Source organism: Pelophylax lessonae, assembly GCF_965119305.1.
Source record: "Pelophylax lessonae genome assembly, chromosome: 2".
NCBI classification, from domain to species: domain Eukaryota; kingdom Metazoa; phylum Chordata; class Amphibia; order Anura; family Ranidae; genus Pelophylax; species Pelophylax lessonae.
The window spans coordinates 221,445,734-221,464,718 of record NC_138769.1 but is presented as its reverse complement, the minus strand read 5'-3'; the positions used below and the strand labels follow the sequence as shown (position 1 = coordinate 221,464,718).

The 18,985-nt window shown below is 43.0% G+C and overlaps 1 protein-coding gene across 1 annotated transcript in view; it reads right to left on the bottom strand.

Moving 5' to 3' along the window:
- Positions 1 to 15,710, bottom strand: part of LOC309548034 (uncharacterized protein) — a gene marked incomplete at both ends in the record, with an annotated part of 42,319 nt that extends 26,609 nt beyond the window's left edge. The window contains 2 exons of the mRNA XM_082248008.1: positions 7,865 to 8,495; positions 15,705 to 15,710. Of these exons, the coding sequence (XP_082104134.1) occupies positions 7,865 to 8,495; positions 15,705 to 15,710 (637 nt within the window). The remainder of the gene's footprint in view (positions 1 to 7,864; positions 8,496 to 15,704) is intronic.
- Positions 15,711 to 18,985: the final 3,275 nt, after the last annotated feature.

The window sequence follows — 18,985 nt, the reverse complement described above, 5'->3', positions numbered from 1 at the left end:
AAACTCCATTGAAATTAATGTAAGTTGAATCTGTCAAATCAAAATCATCTTCTGGGCTAATTTACAAAAGGTTTAAAAAAAATTGCATGGGTAGGTGGGCATCTGAAAAAAAGTTTATTTTTGTAATTCCATTAGGCTGAGAACAGTGATTTTTTTTTAAGCACTGACATGTACAAAAGAAACAAAAATGTTTTATATTGCCACAAAATAGAGTCTGCTATGTATTCTATTTTTACAGATACTTATATAGTATTATCAATTTATGCATCACTTTACATATATTCATATTTTGTACATTCACATCAGTCCCAGCTTACAAGAAGCTTACAATCTAACGTCTCTAACTCGTACTCTAGGGCCAAGTCGGGTTTTGAACCAAAACTGACAACCAGAGTGCTGCTAGGTGGATGTACTTATGTACTAACCACTTAGCCACTGAGTTGCCCCATTTTGAGGGACCTCTGGAGGGGTCTGTGTGCCATTTTTTTTTTTTTTTTTAATAAACCAGCAATGAAATTTGATTTGCTGGCAACTTAAATTGTATCTTTTTTTCTTTGTAAAGGCCCGTACACACGTACCGATCGTCGGCATACAAACGTCGGTGGACGAAGGATCTGCCGATTGTACGCGTGTTAGTATGGTGCCTCCGACAGATGTCTGCGCACAATCCGCGGACAAAAGTCTTTCTTGCAAACATGAAAATATTTGTATGCCGACACCAGAACGGACGATTGTTCGCCTGTCAGTACACAATTCTGCCGACACACAGCTACAAATCCCAACACGCATGATCAAACCAAATGAGTTCCCGGAAGAATTTTCTCTAGTAAACTCAACATTTTATTCAGAAAGAACTTTCGGCTCGCGGAAGTCCAAGAAATAGGTGAAATGCGGAGCACATGCTCATCTTGATAAATGTGAGAAGAAGGAAGATGCTGCTCATAATGCCATACTTTTCTAATAAAAAGGCATGTGTTCTGTTATGATGAAGATAATGTTTGTCTATTCTATCTGTTCTATCAAATTTTAGAATTAAATAATTTGAACTCTTCACCATTATTTTTGTATTTTCACACCAAAGATCTAACTATTGATATGACCCTTTATTCTTGTATGAATTAATGTCTAAAACATATTTTTCAGGTTATGCACAATATTAAACATGTTAACAAATTCAGATAGGCCATTTTTTATTTTCAATTTTCTTTATTTTTTGGATCTCAGCAAAAAAAAAACAAAGCAAACATCAATACTTTCCGTATAACTAAACATAAAAAAGGTCCATTTGGACAAAATTAAACTAGAAACTGGCAAACAGGGGTAAAATAAATAATAGGGGGTTACAAAAATTAAAGTTGCTGGTAACTGAAATCAGGTTGCCATGAGGGCAGGTTTGGATCCTGCTGGCCATATTGCCACTGGCCATGTGGCATTTGGCGAGGTGGTGGGTGTTGTGGAGGTGGAGGTGGAGGTGGAGGTGGAGGGCACGGGTGCTCCTGGCATGCATGGCTGTGCTCATTAAGTATGCCGTTTTCAGCCTTTTGCAGCACATCAAGAATAATTTTTCTGGCATACTGACACTGCCTGAGGTCCACCTTATCTAAAATTTTTGCCGTCATGTTGCCGAAGGACTCATTGGCCTCCGGTTTCCGACGTAGGGCTATGGTGGCCTCCTGGATAAACTCGTCGGTGATGTCATCCACGTGCTTCCTCTTTTGCCTCCGTTTGGCAGGAGGAGGTGGTGGTGGAAAGAGTTCCGCAGGCTCCTCAGGCTCCTCAGGCTCCGCAGGCTCCCCAGGCTCCTGGCTGCAACCTGGCTCCTCCTCAGTGACACTTCCCTGTTGATGAAATGAACAATTGATTAGAATGTTATAGTGTATATAAAAATGCATGTTTGTTATATTATTGTGAACAAATAGCAGACTTTACATACAGTGGCATATCTAGGGTCTCCAGTGCCCTTGTTGAGGAGCTGTATTTGGCAACAACCCCCCCCCCCCCCCAAGATCAATGTAAAACTGTAACCCACCCCCCCAAAAAAAATTTAAAGGGCATTAAAAGTTTCTAATTTGCCCCTTGTTTGCCCAGTGTAGAGCTCTCTAGTGGGCAATCATTGTCTCAGGTGTGAAAAAGAAAGAGAGGGTTGAGAGCTAGAGAGAGGGAGAGAAAGAGGGGGTGTGAGAGAGAGAGGAGGGGGTTGCAGAGAGAGAGGGGCCTGAACTTGCAGAGGACTTGATGTAGGGCATTGAGGGTGAAGCAGTGCAGGGAAACATGAATAAGGAAGCCACCTGCCTTGCTGACCCAGAGTGAGAGACCAGAGACATGGAAGCAAGGATGGATGGATCATTTGCAGGAGCTGTTAGTTTTGTATTAAAAAAGGTTGAGCCAGAGGAATGCTGAGGCTACAGCAGTGTTTGTTAGGACCAGAGGTGTGCTGGGGATGCAGCAGTGTTTGTAAGACCAGAGGTGTGCTGGGGATGCAGTGAGAGGCAGTCTCAGTCTCCTGGTCTTTTGGCTCAGCTGCTCTCAATGTTTTACACCTGCATGAAGCAGCTCTCAATGTTTTACACCTGCATGAAGCTGCTCTCAATGTTTTACACCTGCATGAATCCGCCTGCAAACTGGGGGTTCTGGGGTGTGCAGGCTAAGTGGATTGTTAAAATAAACAATAAAACAATGCCAATGTTTTTGTGACCCACCCCCCTTGGCCTGCGCCCCTGGCGGTTGCCTGTCATGCCAACCCCTTGCTATGCCCGTTTACCTAAAGGGTCAATTATGGTTTAGCTTATAATTTTGTTACATGATTACATTTTAGCAGACAATATATTGTGAAATGCCATACCTGAGTAAAACTCTCCTCCAGGAAATCCTCATCCTGGCTTGGATCAACCGACACTGAGCCCTCTGCCGAAGTAGAAGGCAGTGTTGAAATTGACGGCCTGGATTCCATGGTGTCTGCCAGGAACCGCATGTTATCAAAGTACCACAGCCGTGGTACATATACATTCCGTGCCCCTGCTCCAGACTGGGTGGACTCCTCTATTTTTTTTAACTCCCGCCTGTAGGCAGTGCGAATACTGTTTATTTTTTTGCGGATATACTCAAAATTTGCCCCAGGACAGACGGGCTTGTAGAAGGCCACCAAATGTTCCATGGCCTGTTTTCTGAGTTTTCTATTTTTATAATCTGCGGACTTGACTTGCCACAAACAGGGCAGTTGCCTGAATTCATCAATGAAACTGATGAGAAAGTTGTGGGTGGTGAAATTGTCCACCATATTGCAGGACAGTATATGCCTGCAAGACACAAAACAACACAAAACATATTAAAAGAGCATGTATTTTGGCACATAATAAAGATATTCCTAATAAAAGCTGTATAGGGCCCAAAACACACACTTTCTATTAAAAGAGTCGTACCTTTGTTTGTGGGGAAAAGTCGTGATTCGCCGCTCGATCGTGCTCCAACTCTCGATATGTCCGCTAGCGAATCGTCGGCCGAACGATCTGGCGTCCTTTAAATACAGCGCAGGCGTCAACTCCTCCTCCAGTGGCGGGCTTGTGCAGGGGTGTGTACGTGCCGAAGATCAGGCCTACATGCGACACTCACACCTGAGGCAGTGGAATAATCATTGTTTAATTACGAACCATGTCTCAACAATCTGGGAGCTCAATTAGTGGGGGCCGAAGTGATTGGGCCACCCGAAAATCAAGGGCTACACCCATGTCAAAGCCAGAAATGGTGGAGATGGTCTCCATTTTAGAAAAAATGGATTACGATGGAAAGTTGGCAAATTACGATCGGCCCAATGCCAGGAAAGATGGCATCATGGGCAAGGTGGTGGCCTGTTTGGTCAAAAAATTCGGTGTCGAGCGATCGAAAGATCAGATTCGGAAACGGTGGTCTGACCTCAAACACCGTGAGCAGGATCAGCTTTCCCAAATCCATCGGATTTTGAAAAAAAGTAAGTTTTATTTTTTCTTTATTTTTTTAATCATGCAATATGTTTTTTATAATTTTGTGTATGTTGTATTAACATGTCTAGATTATAATGTCTATGTAAAAAGTTAGATTACTCATTTTAGTTGTCATGTCGTGATTTGATCGATCTATTGTTGATGTTTTAGTATATGACATTAAAAGTCAGGAAGCCATAGTTAAAAATATATGTATTGTGTTGCAACGAACGTTCTTTCCTGCACGAATCTTCTCAGCAAACATTCCTATTAATCACAGATTATTATTCAAACCTTTAAATAGGAGAAAAACGTAAACTCCGTGCCAAACTATGGGAAAGGAGGAGGAGAGGTCTGGCAGCTCCATCGGCAGTTGCCGAACAAGATGAGGACATGGGCACAGAAGGTGGCACAGATTCCACTAAAGGTAATTGGTTCCTATGCACTGTCAAACATTAATGTACCATATTTTTCGTAGATAACCATGTACATGTCTTCATATTTGTTACTAAAAGAGCTATCAAGCAGGGCACCATGTCCTAACAAATGTACCTCTTGTGACTTTTATGATATGGCCAATGTTTTGTTTTATGTAGATGAAGACATTATTCCGGAAATAATCCTGGTGGAGCCAACAAGTGATGAGACACCAGAGCAACAAGAAGGTTGGTAGTCACAGATTTTTGTGTAGTGGGATCATAGAAATATGTGTATTTGCAATGATTGTTTAACCTTATATTCTTGTATTCCCTTACAAATTTACATTGCAGATGTTGCATCATGCCAGGATGTGGCATCCCCAGCCAGGTCAGAAGCCCGATCTCCTGGCAACTTGCCAAGCAGCATGGAAGCCAGTTCCGAAACTGTGGAGGAACCAGGACCAAGTGTCCAAGAGCCAATTGTGTGCCCACGTAGGTTTTTGCAGAATGATTTTTATCAGTGTTATTTTTAGCCTCCAATTTACAACACTAGTTCCCTATGGGAGCCTCTTTATTTGAATGGAAGTCGCACCGTAAGTCGGATCAGGATGCTCTGACTTGCGGGGCCACTTGCGTTGTGAAGATTTTTGAGGGGGAACTACACCAAAAAATTGAACAACCCACCGTGGGTGTCCCCCCAAGTTCACAACCAGGCCTTTTGTGTGTGGTATTGAGTTTGAGGGTATGCCCACAACAAAAAGACAGCGTGGGTTACCCCCAAAACCCCTACCAGACCCTTATACAAGCATGCAGCTTGTCAGGCCAGGAAAGAGAACGAGCAAGCGGACCAAACACCCCCTGGACCACAGCAGGACACATGCCCTCAACATGGGGGGGTTTTGTTGCTTTGGGCCAGGGGGCCTCTGCACCGCACACCCAAAAGCACCTTACTCCCATGTAGAGGAGGACAAGAGCCTCATCCCCACAACCCTGTCTGGTGGTTTTGGGGGGTCATGCGGCCAGGGGGTTCCTAGGACTTTGGAAGCAACCTTTAACAAAGGGTGGCCCCCAGATCCCAGACCCCAATCACTATGTGAATGGGTATGGGGTACATAGTACCCCTACACATTAACCACATAAATGGAAGTGTATGTGAATAACGACAGGAGACGTTTATGAAATGTTCTTAAAGATCTTCATCCGGTCTTCTCCACTCTGCTCTTTGGATCTTCTCCTCTCCAGTCTTCTGCTGTCCAATCTTCTGCTCTTATGTTGTCTGCTCTTTTGCCCTAGGCTCTTCTTCTTCCTCCTGTCCTCCTCCAATGCTGTTGCCGTGCATTCTGCCCGTCTCTGGTCTCTGCATCTTAATATATATACATTACAACCATGCCCTCACAATGACGTCATCATGCGTTCACACCCCTAATGAATATATAGTAAGTTTAGGAGACCGGCAGAATCATCAGCAACAGCATCGGAGGAGGACAGGAGGAAGAAGAAGAGCCTAGGGCAAAAGAGCATAAGAACAGGGTAGGTATTAACTCGAGAGGAATTTAAGATTACCTGGACACCAAATGTTTCTCTATTATTATGACCTCATGTAGGTGATTCACATTGACTCATTTTTTTTTATTTTTTACAGACCATGTTTTACATAGTTGCACATTAGCCAAATTGACCCGTGAGGCTCTCCAATGCTGCGCAGACCTGGAACAAATAAAGGAGACTGCAACGGCATTACAAATCAAAATGCGCAATTTTGTGGACATGATTGGCAAATTTTAAGCCACAATTTTACTAGGTTTTTAATGTTTGTATTGGGATGTTCCTGATGTTACAAATTTTTTATAATGTTTTAGGGCATTTTAATTACACTCAGATGTTAAAGAGTGTACCCAAGTTTGGGAAAAGCACTTTACAACACCCTAACCCTAACCCTAACCCTAACCCTAACCCTAACCCTAACCCTAACCCTGTGAATGTTTGATACTAAAACGTTTTTACATTCAACAATGTGTGTTCAATTCTTTATTAGACTTTCGTTGGGGGGTCGAGGTCTAAAGCTGTGTAAAGAAGCACTAAATGTATGATGGCTGTCCTATTCCCATATTTACATGTTAATGAAAGCATTTTGGACACTGCCATATGCGAGTTGCTGGAGGTGTCAATGAAATGTTAAAGATACCCCCAGTTTTAACGCATATCACAGTGCGATCTGACATTTCACACAGGATCGGATCACACAAGTTTGAACGATTGTGCGATCCTATCCTGATGCGGCTGAATAAATGCATCATGTGCGACTTTTGTGCGAGTGCAGTGCGAATTGAGCCATACAAACTGTATAGCTGATTTTCGCATGAACATCTGATCGCATGTAATAAAGGAGCAGTGCGCTACGATATTACATGCCATCAGATGTGCAGTGTGAATTGAGACATACACTTTGTATGGCTACATTCGCACTGAACACGCATACAAGTCGCACATGACCCTTTATTTCTGATGTATCTGGATTGGATCGCACAGTGCTTAACACTTGTGGAATACAATCCTGTGCAAAAAGTAAGTGGCGGGTCACCCTTATGCAATGCTGGAAGGCTGCAAAGTCGCAGACTTCCCGCATCGCATAAGTGTGACTCAACACTCAAGGTACTAGCAGTCCTAGGATTCAATATGGCATTGATATTGCCAGTAGCAATCAGTGTAGGGAGATCAGTGTAATCTATAGTGTATTGCTTGTTCGTTGCTCTAGTTCACTTTCCATTACCTATATATATAACACTTTGAGATGAACAATGATCAAGTTTCACATAACACTGACATATCCTAACATTGGTGGGCAGTGAGAAGGATGTCATAAATGAACACAACATAACAGGTGTAGGTACTTTGTTAATACCCTAATGTATTATATGAAATATATAGTATGGGCAACTTCTGGACAATGAACACCAATGTAAGGTGACATTAGATGAACCTTGGGTGTGACCTAGTTCTCAATGTGACAGGGTTTGTGTACATTTTGTGGGGTGCAGAAGGCCCTTGTATTTACACCACTGGCTAAAAAATAACACATGGCCATCATCACTTTGGATCAGCTGGTGAGAGACTACAGTCAAGAAACACACTGATGAATGTATTAACCCTTCCAAAGTCACACATATATAACACATGATTAACCCAAATAATTGTGTTTGGCATATGTGCCCAAATGATTATAATCCACAATACAGAATCATTGCAATTTTTGTTTAATGTGTTGAAAAATAATATATCTCTGACATTTATCTTGTGTGTCCAATCTTTAACAAGATTAATGGGTGTGTGACAGTGATTGCTGCCAGGACACAGCTCCTCTCCCCACGAAATAGTCCAGATATTCCTGGCGGATCTGACGGGCCCTGTGTGATGCCAATGCTGACCGTCCAACTTCCATTGACGTCATGGACTCCACTTGGTTAGAAGGTTGGGCCTCTCCACTTGTACCTGGCATAGCAGGGTCAGTATCCAGTTGCTGCAATACATAATTTTGTGCATTCCTGCGTAGGAAGTTGTGCAAAATGCAGCAACACAAGACCACATTATCCACTTTGTACAGTGCCAGGTTTATGGACGTCAGGAATATCCGGAACCGGTTGGCCATTATCCCGAAGGCATTCTCCACAACTCTGCGAGCTCTGGACAACCGGTAGTTGTAAATCCTTTGGTCTGGGGTGAGGTTCCTCTGAGGGTAGGGCTTCATGAGATGCTCCCCAAGCGCAAAAGCCTCATCTGCGATAAACACAAAGCTCATACCCTCAACAGTTTGCTCCCTGGATGGCAGGTTCAGAGTGCCGTTCTTTAGACGACGAGTGAACTCCGTCTGATCAATAACTCCCCCATCCGAATTGCGGCCATTTTTGCCAATATCCAAAAAAATAAACTCATAGTTTGCATTAACTATGGCTAGCATGACTATACTAAAAAAACCTTTATAATTATAAAAAAATGTGCCCGAATTCGGAGGGGGGACAATGCGGACGTGCTTCCCATCAATAGCACCCCCACAATTGGGAAAATTCCACTTCTCCAGAAATTGATCAGAAATCTCCAGCCATTGCTCTGCGTTTGAAGGAAACTGTGGGGAAAAAATAAAAAAAAAAAAATTAGTGCTTGAGCACATCACATTATTAATTACACACACAGTTGTCTGTTAAATGCTTATGCAACTTGCTAAAAAAATATACAACAGGAAGGCAAAGGTTTGGATATGGGGATGTAACATCTACATACATTTATTTTCAACCTCCTATTGTTCTTATATTGTAAAGGGCCATACACACTAGAAGATTCTCTGAAGACTTTTTCGTGCAGATTTACCTTTTCTATGTAGTGCAAGGGCCTACCAGATTGCATAGGATTTGAAAGTGTTTGTTGGACCTTATATTATTTGGTTTTGGTAAATCGGAAGGATAAATTGTTCTGACAATCTTCTAGTGTGTATGGCCCATTATACTCACCAGCTAGAGCTGAGATTTACAAACTACGGCCATCCAGCTGTTGCAGAACTACACATCCCATGAGGCCTTGTAATTCTCTGACATTCACAGACATGACTAGGCATGATGGAAATTGAAGTTCGTGAACAACTGGTGGGCCATAGTTTGAAGACCTCTGAACTTGAGCTTTGGTATATGCTGACTTTGAGATTTAGCATGTGGGTGGGGGATGGGTAAGTAAAACTGGGCATTTATACATCAATAAGGGCTTGTGGTCAGTGAAGGTTTTAACATCATTACATAAACATACAGAATCATAGGTGGGAATGGATGGACTGATGTATTTTAGATAAATCATTAACTAGGTACTAAAACATTGGCCAAGGAATAATTGTTTGAGGGAAAGCAATAAAATTAGATAAATTCGACATACTGTTAACAGGCAATGCGTTTAGGGACACATAGGAGAGAATGGTGGGGTGGTCAGTGGGTAATTTTACAAATGGTTAAAGATAATCTACATCTTTACTACTATGTGCATGCGGACAGAGGGTAGTTTACAAATAATGGCCTGTGTCAATTGCTGTACATCCAAAAACATCATAATTCAGGTGAAACTAGTAATACATGTAATGTAATGTAAAAAATCAAACATACCTTGATATAGTCCTTCTGCAAGACCTTGATGATGGCAGAGCAGGTCTCAGGGATGATGACTCCAAGAGCTTGGGGGGAGATGCCTGTGGTGAACTTCAGATCCTGCAGGCTTCTCCCTGTTGCAAGATACCTCAACGTCGCAATTAACCTTTGCTCAGGAGTAATTGCAAGCCGCATACAAGTATCCTGCTTCAGAATATAGGGGGACACCAGGGCAAGAAGACGGTAAAAGATGGGATCCGTCATCCTCAAATAATTCCTGAAGTCATCAGGATTATTTTCCTGGAGCTCCCTCAGCAAGGACATATGAGAAAATTGATCACGGTTAAGCAACCAATTTTTCATCCAGGAGGTCCGCTTCTTCTTCCTATTGCTCGTACGTCGTCTCAGAGCCAAAACTCCAACACTAACGACAGCAACGGACGAATTCACGGTCGCCATAATAAATTCTCGAACGATGTCTCGGAAAATAGCGAAATGTCGTCAACCAAACAAATGCTACCGAAATCAGCGCGAGATGCCCAGAAGGGTCACGGCCAAACACTCACTTCCTCTTTTGTAGCGGCGAACGTGCGTGGAACGTAGTGACGTCATTTTCTGTCGGAAGACAAATGTCCTGGGCAAGTTTTGAGCACTTTTCAACAGACAAACAACAAACACACCAGCCGCGAACATTTGTAGGACGTTCCGTCAGCCGACGATCGGTACGTGTGTACGGGGCTTAACTGTGACTTTTGTTTTAGCATAATCTCCAGCAGGAATGAGTCTGGTATGAATTTAAAGGGGCTGTCAAAAAAAGTGCTCTCTAAATTCTTTACCAGATCCTTCAAGTGTGGCATGAATTTAAAGGGAGAGCCAATGCAAAAATCAAGACAAAAAAAAGCACAAGCATGAGCACGAGCTCCCTCCAAAAATTCATTACCAGGCACATATCTGAGCATGAAACCTGGCAGATCATGAAAGGGGGGACCTCACCAGGGGGGTTGTGGGCAGGGGGATTATCAAAATATGTAAGCCACAACAATACGTGGTCACCCAGATACAACCTCCCCCTATATGTGAATGAGTAAGGGGAACATAATGTTGACATCATTACACAAATATGGTAAATAGAGAGGGGCCCCTGCGCTATCACCAGATGAACAGAAAGGGACAGATGAGGGAAAAAGTAGATATATACTAGAAGTAAAGGATAGCTGCAGCTCCTATTTCAGCCTTTCACAAACAACTGAATATATAACAAGTTTTACAGTAATGGAGCTGCGCTTATCCTTTGTATAATAAATCGGATGATAAAACTGTAATTCATAAATGGATAAACCGTGGCTCTTAAGCTCTAAGCACAGTGACAGTATAAGGTGCTAAAATTGCAAAAAGTTTTTTGATATGGCTATGCAAAATCAGATGATGTAACTGTAATCAGTACGTAGACTCTTATGCTCTAATAGCATAGGTAAGGCAAATGCACTGAGAGTTTAATGAGCTCTAAAGCCAAAGGAGATAGTGCCACTGTGACTTCCATTGGGACTAAGACAGCAGGTGGAGCCTGATGATCTCATGTATACATTCAGCAAACGTTAGAATGATTGCTTTCTATTCAAGAATGATTGCCCAAATCTATCTCTCCCTATGCTATGTGCACATTAGTTGAAAATATTTACTGAACAGAAGCTACTCCCTGCCTCAAGCTATTCAGCTATTGCTGAACTCCCAGCTTCAACATTAATATAATGTTGTGCACAGTTTTTATCAAATAATAACTGCAGCACAGTAATCAGTTAATCACGAGTATGTAGTGTTCCACCCAGGGCTGGTGCTAGACTATTGTGCTCTCTAGGCAAGACCGCTACTTGCATCCCCCCAAAAAAATAAAGGTGGCAAATACAGCCAGTGCTGGGATACTTTCTTACCTCCTTGCCAAAGTTGCATAGTTAGTATGGCTGAAAAAATCTATCTAGTATCTAGTTCAACCAATAAACATTAACTCGCGAAGACGGACAGGAGAGCTGGGAGTAAGGTGTGTTGCGCGAAGCATGGCTTGCATGACACCTCATTGGCTGGATATCTCTTCTTCATGGTTTGGCTGAAGTTTGCAGGAGAAGGCTTCGTCTCCAGCTAGCATCATCCAATTCTGCAGTGGTATGTAGAATGTTTGTTCAGTGTGTGGGGAACAGGGCAACCAACAGAAATGTTGGGGCCCCTTACACAGCTTTTGGCCTGGGCCCCCCAGGTCTGACCCCTCCTATATGAGATGTAAACCCCTATATTAGGGTCCCCAAAGTTCCCCCTTACATTGGGGTCCTCAGAGTTCCCCCTTTTTGCATCAGTGTCCCCAGAAACATCCCCCCTTTACATCAGGGTTCCCATAGTTCCCCCCTAAATCAGGGTCCCCAGAGTTTGCCCTTATATCAGAAATCCCACTTTCATTAGGGTCCCCAAAATCTACCCTTACATTAGGATCCCAAAGTCCCCCCTTACATCAGGGTCCACATAGCCCCCTCTCCTTAAATCAGGAACCCCAGCATTCCCTCTTACATTTCCCTTTCATTAGGATCCCTAGCGTTACCACCCTTACATCAGGGTTCCCAGAGTCCCCCTTACATCAGGATTCCTAAAGGGACCTTACATTAGGGTCCCTAAAGCCCCCTTACATCAGGGTCCCTAAAGCAACCCTTCATCAGGATCCCCAAAATCCCCTTACTTAACCACTTAAGGACCGAGCCCATTTTTGACACATTTTGTTCACAAATTAAAATCAGTATTTTTTGCTAGAAAACTTCTTAGAACCCCCAAACATTATATATATATATATTTTTAGCAAGGAGAAAAAAATGGTGGTCATTGCAATATTTTTTGTCATGTGGTATTTGTGCAGTGGTCTTTCAAATGCCATTTTTTTGGGGAAAAATTACAAAAAATAACATTTCACTGCATTTAAAAAAAAAAACAAAACAGTAAAGTTAGCCCATTTTTTTCGTATATTGTGAAAGATGATGTCACGCCGAGTAAATAGATACCTAACATGTTAAAATTGCACACACCCGCGGAATGGCGACAAACTACGGTCAATAAAAATCTCCATTTAAAAATGCTTTAACGGTTACCAGTTTAGAGTTAGAGTATAGCTCTTTTTTTTAATTATTGATCTCGCTCTGGTGATCACACATGTGTGGTTTGAACAGCGATTTAATTTGCGGCATGACTTCCTGTATACATTTTCTTTCGTGCACAAGCTCACGGTGACGGGGGCGGCTAAATTTATTTATTTTTTTTCTATTTATTATTTTTTTTTAATTTTAGCACAGGATTTTTTTAAAAAAAAAAATTGATCACATTTATTGCTGTCACAAGGAATGTTTACAGTGACAGGTACTCTTTATCTTTTTAAATCCGGCACCTTTAGCAGCCGAGTAATCCGGATGTGACGTCATGGATGCCGCCTCAGGGTTACGTCATCGGAGACCCATTCGAGCGGCTCCCGAGCCACATCGGTCATTATCGCCTAGCTAGAGGCATCACCCCGGTACAACCACTTAAAGGCAGCCGACGTAGGTCTACGTGGATGGTCAGTAAGTGGTTAATGGTCCCTAGAGCCCATTCCCTTTCAATAGGACAGCCTTCAAAAATTCCATTCGCCTGCTCGCATTTTGCAAGTGGAATGATGAGGATGGTGAGTAAGGGCTGTGCTGTAAGAAAAGGGTGGAATCGGGGCGCAGGTCCGAGACCCGTTTCCTGATTGGCCGAAAGGCGAACAATTGCCATTGGCCAAGGAGGAGGAGGAGGAGGAGGGAGACACGGAGGATTCAGGAGAAGCCGCCGCTGCATCAGGTAAGTGCACGCTGGTCTCTCTGCGTGCTGTGGTCACTCTGCATTTAAGGGGGCACGCTGTGGGTACGCTGCATTGAAAGGGGGCAGGCTGTGGTCACTCGGCATTTAAGGGGGCACGCTGTCGGCACTCTGCATTGAAAGGGGGCACACTGTGGTCACTCTGCATTTAAGGGAGCAGGCTGTGGGCACTCTGCATTGAAAGGGGGCACGCTGTGGTCACTCTGCATTGAAAGGGGGCACGCTGTGGTCACTCTGCATTGAAGGGGGCACACTGTGGGCACTCTGCATTGAAAGGGGGCACGATGTGGGCACTCTGCATTTAAGGGGGCACGCTGTGGGCACTCTGCATTGAAAGGGGGCACGCTGTGGTCACTCTGCATTTAAGGGGGCACGCTGTGGGCACTCTGCATTGAAAGGAGGCATGCTGTGGTCACTCTGCATTTAAGGGAGCATGCTGTGGGCACTCTGCATTGAAAGGGGCACGCTGTGGTCACTCTGCATTTAAAGGGGGCACGCTGTGGGCACTCTGCATTGAAAGGGGGCATGCTGTGGTCACTCTGCATTTAAGGGAGCATGCTGTGGGCACTCTGCATTGAAAGGGGGCACGCTGTGGGCACTCTGCATTAAAGGGGGAATGCTGTGGGCACTCTGAATTGAAGGGGGCACGCTGTGGGCACTCTGCATTAAAAGGGGGCACGCTGTGCTCACTCTGCATTTAAGGGAGCATGCTGTGCGCACTCTGCATTGAAAGGGGCACGCTGTGGTCACTCTGCATTTAAGGGGGCACGCTGTGGGCACTCTGCATTGAAAGGGGGCACGCTGTGGTCACTCTGCATTTAAGGGAGCACGCTGTGGGCACTCTGCATTGAAAGGGGGCACGCTGTGGGCACTCTGCATTAAAGGGGGAACGTTGTGGTCACTCTGAATTGAAGGGGGCACGCTGTGGGCACTCTGCATTGAAAGGGGGCACACTGTGGTCACTCTGCATTTAAGGGGGCACTCTAAAGTTGTTGTTGTTGTTAATATTTTTTTGTAACTTAATTCTGAATAAAACATTTAACAGTGTAATTTTATAAGATATTTTATGAGGGCGTGTTTAGAGGCGGAGCAGGGTAGAGTTTGGGTGGGGCAACAAGTGGCGAGTAACTCTTAAGTCCTGGCTAGTAGCTCATGACTTGAAATTTTGAGCCCTGCAATAGGGTGTCCAAAGTTAGAAAGAAAGAGAAGAGTGGGGTAAAGAGAGTGGAGTGGTTTAGTAGTGGAGGGGAGGAGGGAGTATTGTGGAGACTCCAGCTTATATCAGGATCCGTTCCTTCTCATTCCTGCATTCGGGTACAGGACAGGTGGAATCTGGAAGGCTGGGCACTGGGACCGGGTAGGTTTGGGGGAGGCGGGCAGGTGGATGCTGTCAGCCGCCATACATTCAGGGACAGCTCGGGATGCTCCACAGCCTGCTCTAATGCTGAGTGGCCCAATCCTGGCAGCAGATACACTGGCTGGGTATTTGGGCAGGATGCTCTGGGGGGGGGGTTTGGACCCAACAACAACTGGCTATGGCAGCGCCTGAGGTGACTGCCTAGTTCGCCTCATGGTCCTGGCTCCACCTACACTTTGCTAGGGTTAACACTGTGTATCTCTTTAGTTAACAAATCCCTATGCATTTAATATCTGACTGGAGAAATGGGAGAAAACACATTAAATTCCTCCTTTACTGATGGCAGTGTTTAATCTGGCACCTCTTTATGTTCAGTAAGCAAACATGTGGATTTAAACAATGTTATAGTGTATTCTGAACATCTTTCTTGGCTTGAGAGAATATTCTTTTTTTTTTTGTGGTAAGAAGCATGAAAAATACAATGCTATTGCTAGAGGCATGTAAACAAATACGTTCAAGAATTTCTCCAACAGAAAATGTATTACTTTATTATAAGGGGTACCTAATGCTACTTATTATTGCATTAAATATAAATAAGCATCCTTTTTTTATATCTATCATTTTGTTATTGTCTTAGTTTATTAAAAAAAGGATGTTCATCAACAACAACTAGCTGATTTGATAAAGCATGAGGAACTCTATATTATGCTAAAGAACCAAAGAGATTTCAGTTATAATTCTTCTATTGCATGATTTAGGAGTCGGACCACAATCTGACTGACAGACTGACTGGCTGACAGGAACAACAAATTACCAAGTTGAAAATGTCTACTGATTCCTTGCAGATCTGAGGGTAGCAGTAACTTAGCTGGATATATATATGGGAGTCTGATCATTCTGAATCAAAATATGAGACCCTCAGTCAATCTTCTTGTCACCAGACATTGCCATCTACAGAGGAAATACTTGAATGTTATGGCAAACTTACCTTCATTTTTGGCCTCCTCCAAAGCTTACAATTTAGTTCTAACGCTCACTGCATCATCCACCCCCACCACCATATTTTCTGCCACTTCTTCAGGGCCCAGCATCTTACCTTCTTGGCAGTGTGATTTCCTATCCTCCCATTTACAGTTTATTTGTTGCTTCACATAAAACAAATGCAATTACTAAAGCAGTGAACTTATTTGTCTGTCCTCTAAACCTCTAAATGAAACATGATATCTTTTGACATAATGGCATCTTTGGCATTGTCATAATTTTAGCAAAGTTATACACCTGGAAGAAAATATGTGCCTGACAGTCTCATGTAAACATGTATGTAATAAACTGTTACTCTGCTCAACTGGGTATCTGTAATATATTTTTTTTTTGTTTTAGCATTTATTTTTAGGCTGTCCTCAATAGCCCAATATTTGCTATCTAAAGCCCCGTACACACGAGTAGAAATTCGGCCGGGAAATTTCGTCCGACGACCGATCTGCAGATTTTCGGCTTGTTAGTATGTGTCTTCTGACGGCCGAAAAAATCCTGGTGTGCAGACCATATAATTTTTGTCGACCGTCAAAACACGTCCGATTTTCATCTCATTAGTACAGATTTCGATGGGGAAAAATCTTATTAGCAAGACTAGGCATGCTCAGAGATGAAAGAACACAAAGAAAGCAATCCAACACATGACATCACTTCTGAAGTAGAATTCTGTCGTGCGGGAAAATTCATGTGCAGTCTAGAGCACATTCCAACCAACAGACACCACTCTGGACAAAAGACGGACGACCGGTCGGCGGAAATTCGTTGCGTGTGTACGACGCATTAGGCTCATCACAGATAGACAGTTTTGACAGGGGAATCCCTCCTGTGAGTACATTCAGCCTGCCCATACATGGTTACAATCTTGGCCGGTTCCTGCTGAACGGGTCTAGATTCAAACCATCTATGGCTGGCTTAATAAAATAACCTGAACACCAATACTGATAAATTAATTTAAACAATAAATCATCAAGAGCTTGTTGGAAAATCACAGATAATGATTAGGGATTTGGTAACGCTTAAACACTTGTCATATTTTCTTTAGTTATATATTTTTTGTCCCTGTGTTCCATTAGGGTTTTTTTCTGAATGTCCTTCCTTCTCAAAATGTGAGAAGAAGTCTCTCCAAAGTCAGGGAAATCCACTCTTACAATAAGGTTGTCATTTGCCCTCATTGCCCTCATTAAGCAGGATCCCTGTTTTGAAAGGTGTATCCCCAGAAAATAAACACATTAGTAGTGTACAGCAGAGCTGCGCTGGTCTCCAGAGAACAAGTGCCATTAACAGTGGCAGTAAGTATGGTGCTGGAACAGAGGTAAGCAGTCTACAGAGCTCTCCTGACCTATACAGCACCTCCTAGTGTCCCTGCACACCTTTTCAAGCAGTGAGGTTGCTAGAGTGCTGCAGTTTGGGCATGGGCTCCACGTCTTTTGCCTAAAGCCTTGGATGCCGAGAATGCCTGCCATCAAATGTTACTGTGACTAGCAGGGTTCATGTTGGTCACACTGTAATGAGGCATCTTCAGATTCAGAAGTGCAGTCTCACTGCCCTCTATCTCTATGCACAGCTTGGTGAGCTTGGTAATCCTTTCAGAAATTCTGGGCACCCTGCCTACATTCTAATTCCCAGCCAGGAGCACGTTAGATGTCAGAATATGTGTGGAAAGTACTATGCATAATACCTGCAGATCAGGTCATAGAAAAGATCAAAGAATTTGGGACTTTCTATGGGGATTCTGGACTGTGCCCCATACACATCTGCATGTCAACTACATTTTGTTGATCTTATTTAGAAATAGGTTTAATATGGCTTGAGAATGGTCTGAATCTTGTATTTTAAAGTGTATTAGTGGCATTAGCATAAATGGTGTGCTCATTTGAAAATTTTTACTATTTTATGCCAGGTTATTGTATCTAGACCTTGCCAGTTCTTGTCTGTCATAGCAGGATCCAAAACATGTCATTGGTGACTAATTTTTCCCCAGTCTTGCACCACCCAGCTTGATGGACAAGAAACCTTGATGTCACCTACTAGAAAACATGTTTCTAAACAGGCTGAGTGATTTGTCCCAAAGTCCTAATAGCTCATTAGGGATGTTGATAGGGAGCTACAGGCAGCTTTCATTGTCTCAACAGCTGCTAATTGCTATGTAGTCCCTGACTATTTTTAAAACATTTTCTTTAAGGTAGGCTCCGACAAAGTGTTAGTTCTTTATTCTGTGTTTAGAAAAGCTTATGTGATAGATTAATTTCAGTTTTTAAAAAATATTGTGCTGTGATACCATCGCTTGTGACACGCAATTAAAGCATCATTTTTGGGTACAAGAATTGTGGCATATGTGCACTGTGTATACAGTGAGCAGGTCCAGATTCTGTTTTACTGTGCTCCTCAAAGCCCTCCCAGGGTCAGTGCAACATGGCTACACTCATTGTTCACTATGCGCATTGCATCAGTATTCCACCTGCAGTGCCCAGACAAAGACAAATTTATAGACAAAGAGCAGCTCTGCCTGAACACCAAGCAGGTGCTGGCCTCCAGAGTTAAGCGTCCCTAGCGTAGCAGCAACAATGAATATGAAGCAGGCACAGAGGTGCTGCACAGTGCACCCTCCAGTGCCCAGGCTCTTAAGCATTGAGTGCACGCATGGGGGGTGACCAATACAGTTGGGACTGCAGACACTGGCCAAAGACATTAGGAGCAATGGTCATGCTAACATCCTTATCATCCAACCACCAAAAAGTGACCCTGCTGTCAAAAGTTTCTATTCATAAGTTTTTCCAACAAAATCAAATGTTTCTGACAGTTTGCATTTATGTCTAGTAATGCAAATGACAACATTCCTGGGGCTTATTATACTTCCACATTACAAGCTACAGTATATACCCTAAAATAACACCACTTTATTGGTCATAGATGTGCTATTTTTACCTTGTTTTTCTTCTTGATACCTTCAGGATGTCCATCCTAAATATGTATGCATATCTTGGTGTCTCTCATTTGAAATCTGCTTATTTTGTTTTTATACTTTGAATGTCTCTCTTGTTCTAAAAGTATTTGAACAAGTGTTTCGTATAAAAAATGTTATAAATGAAGGCATTATTTTGTGGGTTTAGCTACAGATGAAGGCATGATTTTGCGGGTGTGGTTAAAAGTGAGTGTTATTAGTAATGCGTATCTGGATTTCATTTTGAAAACCTGGTAGCCTTTTTATAGTTATCAGTGGTATAAGTGGTGGAG